This window comes from Triturus cristatus, chromosome 5_1, assembly GCF_964204655.1.
Source record: "Triturus cristatus chromosome 5_1, aTriCri1.1, whole genome shotgun sequence".
In the NCBI taxonomy this organism is placed as follows: domain Eukaryota; kingdom Metazoa; phylum Chordata; class Amphibia; order Caudata; family Salamandridae; genus Triturus; species Triturus cristatus.
Genome location: NC_140587.1, coordinates 320,880,995 through 320,893,392, shown reverse-complemented (window position 1 = coordinate 320,893,392; position 12,398 = coordinate 320,880,995). Strand labels below are relative to the sequence as shown.

General features: G+C 43.3%; 1 protein-coding gene across 1 annotated transcript in view; it reads left to right on the top strand.

The window, feature by feature from the left end:
* Window positions 1-1,866: 1,866 nt before the first annotated feature.
* COLEC10 (collectin subfamily member 10) overlaps window positions 1,867-12,398 on the top strand; it is a 392,931-nt gene continuing 382,399 nt past the window's right edge. Inside the window, exon 1 of the mRNA XM_085605060.1 lies at window positions 1,867-2,111. Within this exon, the coding sequence (XP_085461186.1) occupies window positions 1,964-2,111 (148 nt within the window). The 5' untranslated portion in view covers window positions 1,867-1,963. The remainder of the gene's footprint in view (window positions 2,112-12,398) is intronic.

The following is a 12,398-nucleotide window of genomic DNA, read 5'->3' as shown; positions in this document are numbered from 1 at the left end:
CTAGGCGGTTTAATAACCACTTAGTATGATCATTCTCCCATATTTTTTTAAATCAAAGAGGGGAGAGATATAGGCCTATAAGTGGACTCCAACAATGGATTCAGATTTTTTTTTTTCAATAATTGTTCAACTGCACCCTTTTCCCCTTTTATTGGAACCTTTCCAGATGCAAAAGAATGGTTCAGGGTAATGGTATTTGCTTGCGCCACTATATCGGCCTTGTCTTGAAAAATTCTGGCAGTTTTAATATCAAGCGATCCAGACTTTAGACTTCAGTAATTAGATTGTATTTTCTACCTGGGTGGCAGGGATGAAATCCATTTTGGACATTTCTTGCAGGTGGAGGCGGCCGCTCTTCTTGTGCACATATCGTGTTTGTTGCTAAGATTTGTTGAAGTCTCCTGTGAGATTAAATCACTTTTAATACTTTCATAGAATGTTTGAGCCTTGTTAGTAAAATAGGAGGACCATTTATCAAGCAGGTCCTGAGTTAGAATTACTGAACTAACTGAGCAAGAATGTTAGTAAGTTCTCTGACAATTTTAAACAAGGGGCTTGTGGAGTTATAGGTCTTTTATTACTGTTCCAAAATAGCAACTTTTGCTTGATGAATAAAAGGTTTATAATCGCGATTTTAAAGTCAACAAAGCAGTAGTATCAGAAGATCCATGCCAGTTTCTCTCCACTTGCCTTGCTTCAGCTTTAAGGGAAGCTAAGAACCAAAGTTGTAAAGACCAGTGCAGGAGGAGCTTTGCCAGTGGCTGTCACTACAGCATCGTTCAAAGATAGACAAGTACTAAAATAAGAAAAAAAGGTTCCAGTGTCCTCCAGGGGGTGCATATTTGCCCATCCTTCTGAGAAATTTTGGAAGGCATTTGATAGATCATCCTTGTCCACCATACAGAGAGGATCGGTTTGATTTAATGTATGCCCTTTTTGTGGGGTAGTAGCAAACGCTTCTGTGTGGCTTTGTGGGTTGATTGATTAACAATTTGTATTAAGCCTACATTGGCTCTATCCTCGGTCTCAGACCGGTGAGCCATGGTCAGTGGTGTTATCAGCACGTGCTTTAGATTTAAGAGGCAGCCAGAGGCACTTGTAAACAGAAAGGTGTCCTTTATTCTTCAGCTAAATGATTGTCAAACTCAGAGATGAAAAGTACTTCTTGGGGATCTTTTAGAACCTGCAGGTAGAGGCAGAGGGCAAAATCTACTCATTACTGTCACAGCCATTACTGCCATATACCAGTGGGTTCATAATTGAGCCCTTTATTTTTAAACTTTTAGAAATCATGCGAGTTTATTTGTAAACTTTTAGAAATCATAAGAGTTTATATGCGTTTGGGATTAAATATTTTCTCAGACATAAGTGTGTAATATTTTGACACATGGAAAACTCGCTAATTGTGCCTATGTACCACTTGTTTGCCGATCTTGTTTTTATAAAAGATAACAACTAGGTAGGCAGAGGATTTGTCAGTGAAGAAACTGATTTACTTGTCCCTGTGGAATCACGTCCGATCCTTCCACACATCACCCCTGTCCCTGGTGTCCCAAGCGAAGGGAGGATGTGTGTGGAATGAAGCCATGCCTCCAGCACTGATGCTACATTCCTCAGCTCTGTTGTCTGACGTGAAGCTTGCAATGAAATGCCCCATACAAACTGTGTGATCGCGTGCACAGGCCAGATTGTCCGACGAGTCACCGCCATTTTCACTGTTCATCCGCTCGGCCATTTCACTGCTCCGAGATAAGACGCAGTAAACACATGTCACTTTCTCCCAAACACTTGGACACTGAGCAGCCCTGACTCTGGCTGGAGTAAACACCGCCTTAATTAATGGCCCCCATGCTGCCTTTATCCCACGGGAGTTCCAGCATCCCGACTTCACGCTTCAGCCTCAGTCAGCAAACTCTTTCAAAGCGGCTTGAGGCACTCATCCGCTTCTCCCAGGGCTGCCAGGATGGACCCTGCGAACGCACAGCGGCGGAAGGCGCGCCTGGCATTGCTGCTGCTTTTTGTGCTGCGAAGCCCCGTTTCTGCTCTTGGCTCTGACAGCCACCCCTCACCGGACGTCTGCTCGACACAGGCCATTTTACCTGGACCCAAAGGTGAGCAGCTCGTCTTCTCAGTGCGCAGACTTTTTGCCTTTAACATAGCTTATGTTAGATGTAGGCGAGCCAACAAATGAACAGGGAGAGCCGAGCCGGAGCCGAGCCAAGGGTCTGTCTCGGATCTTAGAGCATGTGCCCGAGCCTCGAGCCCAGCCCTGAAAATATGTGTTATGTAAACCATACAGCAAACCAGGTAAAACATGATGAAGTATCTACAAAGTTCAATGAATTGTATTTCTGTTGCATGTGGAAGCTTTGACATTAATAGGGCACATCATAGCGCTGCACTGAGAAGTACTTATTGAAAGTGATAGTTTTATACAATTGGTAGTCTGAACTTACATCTTCGAAAGTGCTTTCATATGAGATGATGGAGAAAATCAAGTTTTTGGTGAAATAAAATATTTTCCTAAGATCATACAGTTTAAGCAGGGAAGCCATGATTCATCCAGGTTTTCTGGTTTCACACTGTACAAACCCCCAGTAAATGGATATCTATTTGTCTTTCCTTCTTTTTGCTTTTACCTCTTATTGCATTCTTCTGCAGTTTTTAAATTGTGCCTAAACTCGACCCAAAGGTATTGGAGTGCTTTACATGAGCACCAGTTAAGTAACATTACACAAGGTCGCATGCATTGTTTGTAGCAGCGGTTGAAGTGGGTGGGATCAGCAAAGCACGGCCTACCCCTACTTTTTCAATTCAATAGAATCCGTTCCCCTACTATTTTATTTAAAAAATGCGTTGCAGGACAGCAGAAATAGCCAAGGCTTATAGATAAGGCTGGGCGGGTGGGCAGAGAAGGAAGAAGACTCTGTCTTTTCCTTCTTGCGCAAGGAAGACAAGGACAGTGTCCACTCTCCTGCTCTGCCTCTGGCAGCTACTCCCCCCCCTCTCTTTCTTCCTTTTATTCCCTCTCTTTCTATCTCTGTTTCGCTCCTCCTCACTTGCTTTATACTGTGACTTCAAGAAGTGGCTCTTACCCTCTCTTTCCCCTCCTTTTCTTCATCCGTTTCTCTGTGAAATGGAAAAAGAAGGAAACGCTTTTGCTGGAAATGTCTTTTTCTGCCATTTTTCTATTCCAAAGTGCAGCCTCGGGACAGAGAGAAAAAAAGGTTAAAAATACGAAAAAATTATTAAATAAAACAAGACAGAGTGGTTGCCAAGTGGCCAGATTGGTTTTATTCACACCCAAACACATTAGCGCCACTGTACAGAGTTTTCCAGGTAAGCGCTACTTTTGTCTTCTCGCCTTTCTGTTGATGCATGGAGTGGAAAACATTTAATGTGATCCTTATCAGCTGTTTTCCTTATTTTAATTTATAAAATGTGTACCACAGCTCTGTGTTCAGGGATGTGGGCGTTTTAAACCATGCTGCTTATGTTTTGAAGGATATAAGCAATGGACATTGAAACGGGTTCCTTCCAGGCTCTGAAGCCATGTCCTTAATTTTTAAGGTAAAAACACTCATTGATTTCTGAATAATGAGTGTAAAAGCGCTAAGGTACCCATGTTGTTCCTGCTTACATTTGACATGCTTTACTTAATCTTGCATTCCCTATGAGTTTTTGCTTTTTCCAGGATGTTATTACTTTTTTTTGTCTCAGGCAACATATTACTCTTGTCTAGTGTATAATTTGAATTGAGTCGCATCCAGGTGCACAATAGCACAGCACAATTGGGTTGTAGTTGAAGGCAGTGCGAATTTCTCTCAGTCGGGCAGTATGGTGTTCAGTGGAGGAGAGGGTGTGGCACTATGCCAGGAGCTGCCGAATTTGGAACTGGGGAACCAGGTTCAGCCTTCATGACCAGTTCATCAGACAACTCTCTTGAGGGAGCACATTCCCATGCTAGACATTAAATGGCCCTCCTAGACCTTAGAAGCCCGGGTGTCTTAGCACCAGCAGGTGGACCCCAGCGGTGGCAAGTGTGGGTTAACCTTGAAGGCCTGTCCACCACAATCCATACTGAAGTTCGCTTCCAGTCTTGCGGGCAGGCCTACAAAGCAGCACACCATAGACTGGCAGTAACTCTGTCACTGAGGTCACAGGACTCTTGAGGTCAGTCCACCTCACCAACTGGTACCTCCAATGGCTTTCTTTCAGCAGTAGTAGTGCAACTCCCGAGGGATCGGCAATGCAGGATCTGCACGCCCACCAAAATAAGTTTGCAAACTTCAAAATCTCTCTGCTTCATAACCAGCACTTTTAACATGTGCTGCCTGCTTTGGGGCCCACTGAAATTATGCAGCAATGTAGGACAAAACTATGTCAAAGTGTTGACTAAATTATGCCACCAAAAAAGAGGCTGCAGCATAATGCGGTACATTTTCTGATACTTTATTATTTTGACTTTTTTACACATACTAACAGCCTCTGCAAAGAGTTTGCCTCTTTAGTACCTATGTAATATACAAATGCAGCAGTGAGAAATGTGACCAGTCACCCTTTGCAAAGGGCCCTCCACTTCGCCGCAACATAAGTCACATTTTTAAGTAACTTTTGATCCGTTTGAGCTACAAACTATTTTTTGGTGAAAATCGTCAGATTATGCAGCAGATGATGTATTATGTGTCAAATATGGCAGTTTTCACTTCCACTTTTCCACTTTTAAGCATATTCAGGATATTTTGTGATTGAAAACATATCCTACTTTGTGAATGTATTTCAAAGTCAATAATTCATATTAAACCTTAAATAAACATGTGTATCAGTTGGTCGAATTAAATTATGTAATAAGCTGTAACTGGTCAGTGAAATGCCAAACAAATACTAAAGATTGGGATGTTTGGCTCTTTGTGGCCACACCTTTGACTCCGCCCACTGACCCAATCCACAGGTTATTCCCACCTTCTGATTCTCCCCCACAGATCCCCTACCTTTTATCTTCACTTCGACCACTGATTTGTAGGCAATGGGTTGATTAAGTGATTTGCCCAGATTCACATGATGTTGAGCAGAGCCCAGACTGGAAGGTGAATCCTGTTACATATAGTCTGCAGCTCCTGCTGTAACACCATGTCCCGGGCAGAGGAAGGGAGGCAGAAGTCAAATGAAAGCTCGGCTCGTTAAGGGCTCGAGGTTCCAACAGAACCTCGAGCTGAATCAGACTTCAGGCTTGAGCCTGGCTCGCTCGTTCAGTGGCTCTCCCACCTCTACCTTTTGTATACACTACTTATTAAGGGGCATATTATCAAGCACAGCGTTAAAATTATCGCCGCTATAGACGATAATGGGCTTGATAATATGCCGCAGAGAATTCCCATAGAAGCCCATGACACCAGAAGATGGACTTCTATGGGAATTCTGAAGGGCATATTATCAAGCCCGTTATCGCCGCTTTAGCGGCAGTTTTCTGCCACTAAAGCGGCGATAATTTTAACGCCGTGCTTGATAATATGCCCCTGAGTTGTTTATGAACTCTTCATACAAGACGTCAATTCAGAACCATATCTCCTGGAAGGAAAGTCATCAATTTTATTTAACCACAGAGACCCATCTCGCAAAGCAATCTCTCCCTCCATTATCTCTTTTACCTTCGTTCCTCTCGCTGCCTTACTCTCTCTCAGCGCAAATTTACAAGTTACAACGGTAATAGTGTTACTTTTAATTTTTACTACACAATGTAAAGCGCATTGACAGTAACACTTTTCTGTGCTGCGTAGCGCTATTTAAGAAACACTAAATAAATCAAATATGCTTTTCAGGTGCTAGATAGCGCTGCGGATAAAAGATACAACAGCCCAAGTGAAGCATCTGCGAGCCCAACACCTCCTTTCTATCCTCACTAATAGTAGCAATGTCTACATCGATCTGTGCATCCCCGGAGCCCCCACACGAGCGTCCTTCTGAATCTCCAGCCCCAGGAGAGATGGTTCTATCGGTGCTTCTGGGCGCTATCATCACGCTTACTCTTTGTACTAGAGATGTACAATTTCTCCCGTAGCTGAATTATTTGTTTCTACTGTGCGCTCATTGGGGCATATTATCAAGGACGGCGTTAAAAAGTATCGCCGGTTTAGCGGCAGAAAACTGACGCTAAACCGGCGATAATGGGCTTGATAATATGCTCTATGGAATTCCCATAGAAGCCCATGTTCTGGTGTGAACATGGGCTTCTATGGGAATTCTCCAGAGCATATTATCAAGCCCATTATCGCCGGTTTAGCGTCAGTTTTCTGCCGCTAAAGCGGCGATAATTTTATCGGCTGGCTTGTTAATATGCCCCATTGTTTCCACCAGACACTGCGTTTTCAGGCAGATACACAAATGGCTTCTCTTCGGAACTGCGCAATAACTGGCTGCAGTGGACATTCCATTTCTGGTGCTCAGGGTGGAAACTAATAGCGTGTAATAGTTGATGCGTGAGGTCGCTGTCCTGTAGAAAGAAGTTATAATCTGACTGTCGACCACCTCCAGGAGGATTTGCAAAAGCACCGCACGTATTCTGCTCAATCTTAAACCTCCCCAAAAGGTTTGCATAGTGAGAAACGCTGCAGCTGTATGAACTGCCCACACTCAAATTTAAAATGCAACCATTGGCCTTCGTCTTTAGGTCTGGCGTTTGCCAGGATCATCTAATTTAACTGAAATTATGAATGTAATATACTTACTGGCAGGGCCTTTAAGGCAGCTCTCTTCACCCGTTGGTGTGTTATTGTTTCCTTCATATTTTGCTTCCACAGCATACAGCAGGGGCAGTGGGTCAGCCTACTTCAGCCACTGGCTAACCACTGTGAGTGGCTGCATTTTTCTCTTGCACAAGGAGAGCCTCTGCTCACAAGGTAGTTCCCTTCAGTGCAGGTGTTTTTGTTTTTACTTATTACTTTGATGTTGCCTTTGTGAAAGCAGGGTGCTTTCTACCAGCTCTTCCAGCACAGGGCACATTCCAGCTTTATCTGACCCTGTCTCCTGCCAAGGTTCCTTTTCGTGTGGTCTTTGTTGCCCTGACCGCTGCGGTTCACAGTATACTAGATTGTGTCCATTTAAAACTGCACTGTATTAATATATCTTCTTTTTAGTATGCACGGAATGAAATGTATTTATAAGTACTACTGGATGTCATGCGGTGTGTATTTTAATTGAGGGCTACAATTGTTTTTGTAGACTAATTTAGTCTGTATGCCCTGCTATTTAACTATTATTTTACTAATGTAAGCTGTGCTGTTTATTCCAATTTGCTATTCTATCTATATATCTTATTGTTGGTCAAACTTTAGGCCAATTTCTCTCCACTCTGTTTTTTCCAAAATTTTGAAAAAACACGTTAACACTCACCTCTCCTCCTTCGTCACTGCTCATAATGTGCTGCATCCGTCCCAGTCTGGATTTAGGGCAGGCCACAGCACCAAATCCACCATATTAGGAGTCACAGAACTCTTTAGGTAAGAACTCGATTCTGGTGGGACCGCCGCCCTAATCCTTCAGGATCTAAGTGCGGCGTTCGATTCGGTCTTACACTCCATTCTCCTGAACAGATTGGAGGCATCAGGCATTGTTGACATGGCCTTGAGGTGGCTATCGTCCTTTCTGAAAGATGGAACATTTCAGATCTCATCAGCTAACAATACATGTATGACCTCAACACTGACCTCGGGGGTTCCACAGGGATCCATATTGAGTCCCCTGCTTTTTAACATTTACCTTCGCTCCTTGATGGAAGTGATTAAAGAGTCTCGCTTCACCATATTTTCGTACGTGGATGGCTCACAGATTATTTTTTCACTATCTGATGCTCATAATCAAGATCCTTCCCCACTCAGGCAAGGCCTGTCTAATGACACCCTTTGGATGAACAGAAACGCCCTAAAACTTAATGGCACTAAAACCGAAGTTCTGATCGTGGGAAACAATCCTGAACTTTGTGGAGTTAACCACTGGCCCGTCACATTGGGGCCTTTCCTGTACTAGTTAATAAGGTTAAGAACCTCAGCTTCATCACTGATGAGAATCGTTCTCTTAAGCCGCAGGTCTCTAAAGTCACAGTCTCTTGCTTTTCCACTCTCAAATGGCTCAAGAAACCCTGTGGCTGATTCCTCTAAGTGCCCATAGAACAGTGCTACAGGCCCTGTTAACGTCCAGATTGGACTATGGGAATGTACTGTATCTGGGCGCTGATAAATCCTTGGTTCATCGCTTGCAGATCATCCAAAATGCGGCTGCTCGTCTTATTTTCCGGCTGCCTAGATATGCTTCCGTCTCTCCCTTACTCCACAAATTGCATTGGCTCAAGATTGACAAACATATTAAATTCTAGGCCTTATGTTACATGTTTCGAGCTAGACACCGGCTTGCCCCTTCTTACATCCGAGATCTGGTGTCTCCTTATGTCCCCACCCGATCGTTGAGATCAGCCAACCTCGCACTGTTTACCATGCCTAGGTTTTGCCGGGCTCGAATTAAGAGGCGCTCCTTCTCCTTTTTAGGACTGAAACTCTGGAACTCTCTTTCGTTAGCGCTTAGGAACTGCAACTCATTGCTTACTTTCCGTAAGAACCTAAAAACCATGCTTTTCAATTACCCTGACTGAGTTTGTGTCACCTGGTATGTCGCTGTGTCTACAGTTTGCCTTAGCATCTTTGCTTACTGTCTGCCTCTAGTTCCAGGAGACCCCATTGGGTAGCGGTGCGCTTTATAAGCTTCTTAAATATCTATCTATCTATCTATCTATCTATCTATCTATCTATCTATCTATCTATCTATCTATCTATCTATCTATCTATCTATCTATCTATCTATCCATCCATCCATCCATCCATCCATCCATCCATCCATCCATCCATCCATCCACCCACCCACCCACCCACCCACCCACCCACCCATCCATCCATCCATCCATCCATCCATCCATCCATCCATCCATCCATCCATCCATCCATCCATCCATCCATCTATCCATCCATCTATCTATCTATCTATCTATCTATCTATCTATCTATCTATCTATCTATCTATCTATCTATCTATCTATCTATCTATCTATCTATCTATCTATCTATCTATCTATCTATCTATCTATCTATCCATGGAACCCTCTTTATGCAACCTTCTCTATCTATGCACCACTCCCTATCTTGCTACCTACCTATGGAAATACATCTATCTATCTATCTATCTATCTATCTATCTATCTATCTATCTATCTATCTATCTATCTATCTATCTATCTATCTATCTATCTATCTATCTATCTATCTATCTATCTATCTATCTATCTATCTATCTATCTATCTATCTATCTATCTATCTATCTATCCATGGAACCCTCTTTATGCAACCTTCTCTATCTATGCACCACTCCCTATCTTGCTACCCACCTATGGAAATACATCTATCTATCTATCTATCTATCTATCTATCTATCTATCTATCTATCTATCTATCTATCTATCTATCTATCTATCTATCTATCTATCTATCTATCTATCTATCTATCTATCTATCTATCTATCTATCTATCTATCTATCTATCTATCTATCTATCCATGGAACCCTCTTTATGCAACCTTCTCTATCTATGCACCACTCCCTATCTTACTACCTACCTATGGAAATACATCTATCTATCTATCTATCTATCTATCTATCTATCTATCTATCTATCTATCTATCTATCTATCTATCTATCTATCTATCTATCTATCTATCTATCTATCTATCTATCTATCTATCTATCTATCTATCTATCTTTGCAACAATATGGCTAATTTTTTCACCAATAAGATTAGGAAAATCTATGATACTTTCCCTAACTGTCCGCAGCTTTCGGTTACTTTGGATCCTACCAGACCTTCTCTTTCCTCTCTTCCTACTCTTGAGCGAGAGAGTTTTCAAATAATTTGTAGAAAAATCAAATCTGGCTCCCCGGCAGATCCCTTAAAACCGGAGACTTTCTGTGAAGCTCATGAACTTATTACAGAACATATACGAGACACTATCAACCTGTCTCTCTCTACCGCCAGTATTCCTTCCAAATGGAAGCAGGCATGGGTATCCCCCATCTTAAAAAAACCCACTTTAGACCCCACGCTTCCTGAAAATTTCAGGCCCATCTCCCTGCTTGATAACAAAAGAGGGGGGGAGGGTCCGAGGGAAAATTTAAAGACCAAAACAGACTCAATCCCCCATACAATTACTAAATACAACAAGGAATCTGTCAGTCTGAAAACATGGGCACAGTCGCTAAAAAGGTAAGAATAAGCGAAGAGTTTGAAAAAGGAGCCTCAGAGTGCTGTAGGATTTATTAGGATTTCCATCAAAAACCAGTGTTTGGTGAATATCATCATCTGGATATCCACACCTTCCCACCACTGTGATTCACTCCATCTTGGAGTTTCATTCGTGGTTAGTTGATAACCGGAGCACATTTTTGAGGCCCATGGAAGGGGAAGGAGAGAAGACAGCCAAGCCGCTAATAGGGGCAAGATGTGTGGTATATACCAAAATGATATATAAGTGGTGCAGTGCAGTAAGGTGAAATATTAAAAAAGGATAAGGAGGAAAAAAGAAAGTTTATTGAGAAATATTCCTGCCAATCCTTATCTAAAAATGGTGCAGAAACATCTCCCTGCTTCCCTGGCCAGCCAAAATCATCGAGGCACACGTCAACAACATTCTGACCAACTTCCTCCTAACCAACAACATTCTGGATGACTCCCAACACGGGTTTAGAGCTTGTCACAGCACCGAGACAGCCCTGCTCAGTGTCACAGAGGACCTCCGTACCATCCTTGACAGCGGCGGAACGGCAGCACTGGTCCTGTTGGACCTCAGTGCTGCCTTCGATACGGTGTCGCACGAGGTCCTTCTGACGAGACTGGAGGAAATTGGTATTACAGGGACAGCTTTAGGATGGTTTAGAGACTTTCTTTCCAACAGTTCTTTCAGAGTCTCCACCCCCCCTTACAACTCGAAGGAGCATAACATCGGACAGGGAGTGCCGCAGGGTTCTTCCCTGAGCCCTACCCTGTTCAATGTCTATGTCCGCCCTCTTGCAGAGGTGGCTAGAAGGAGCGGACTAGCATTGGTATCCTACGCTGACGATACCCAGCTGGTGGTGGCTCTTAATGACAACAGTGGTCTGGAGGCTCATCGCTTTAAACAGACACTCACTGACATCACCAACTGGATGACGGCGAATTTTCTCCAACTTAACGCGGGGAAAACAGAGATACTGCTCCTGGGAAAAAATACCGCGTCCTGGGGAAATAGCTGGTGGCCTGATGTTTTGGGCCAACCTCCTAAGCCTAAGGAATGCGTTAAAAATCTGGGAGTCTGGGTGGACTCGGCACTGAGGTTCATGCACCATACTAAAAAGGTGGCGGCCACCTGCTTCGGCATTTTACGTAACCTCAGACCTATTTTGAGGTTCTTCGACTGCCGCACCCGCCAGTTAATTGTTCAGGCGACCATCCTTTCAAGACTGGATTATGCCAGTCCTCTTTTATTAGGGGCGAACCTTGCCGAAACCTCCAGACTACAGAGAGTCCAGAATGCGGCTGCCAGGGCGCTGGTAGGTCTCCCTCGCCACTCCTCGGCGACCGGAGCCTTGAAAAAATTACACTGGCTCCCGGTGGGTAAAAGGATCCAGTTTAAGGCACTGTGTTTAGCCTTTAAAATCCTTAAAACCGCCTCTCCCCCAATGTTGTGCCCCCTCTTGTCGGAGTATACTCCTAGGAGGTCGCTTCGCTCAGAGGGACAACATCTCGCGATCATCCCTCGCACCAGACTGGCCAGAGTAGGCGGCCGATCCTTTAGCTTCTTAGCTGCCAAGTTATGGAATAGTCTTCCAGAATCTATCCGTGGCATGCAGGACCTTTTGGCCTTCAGAAAGGCTATCAAAACTCACCTTTTTCAATAATTGCTTCCATTTCTTTGCGCCTCTTACTCTCTGCAATTGGTCTTTTCGCAGCGCCGGGACGCCCCTTGGCTGGGGCAGCCGTGCGCTATATAAATTACCATAACATTAACATCTATCTATCTATCTATCTATCTATCTATCTATCTATCTATCTATCTATCTATCTATCTATCTATCTATCTATCTATCTATCTATCTATCTATCTATCTATCTATCTATCTATCTATCTATCTATCTATCTATCTGTGCAAAACTATCTTTCTATCTATCGATCTATGCAAAACTGTCTTTCTATCTATCTATGCAAAACTATCTTTCTATCCACCTGTCTATGCAAAACTATCTTTCTATCCATCTGTCTATGCAACACCATCTCTTTATACAACCCTCTTTATCTGTCTTTGCAAGCCTCTCTATCTATCTTTT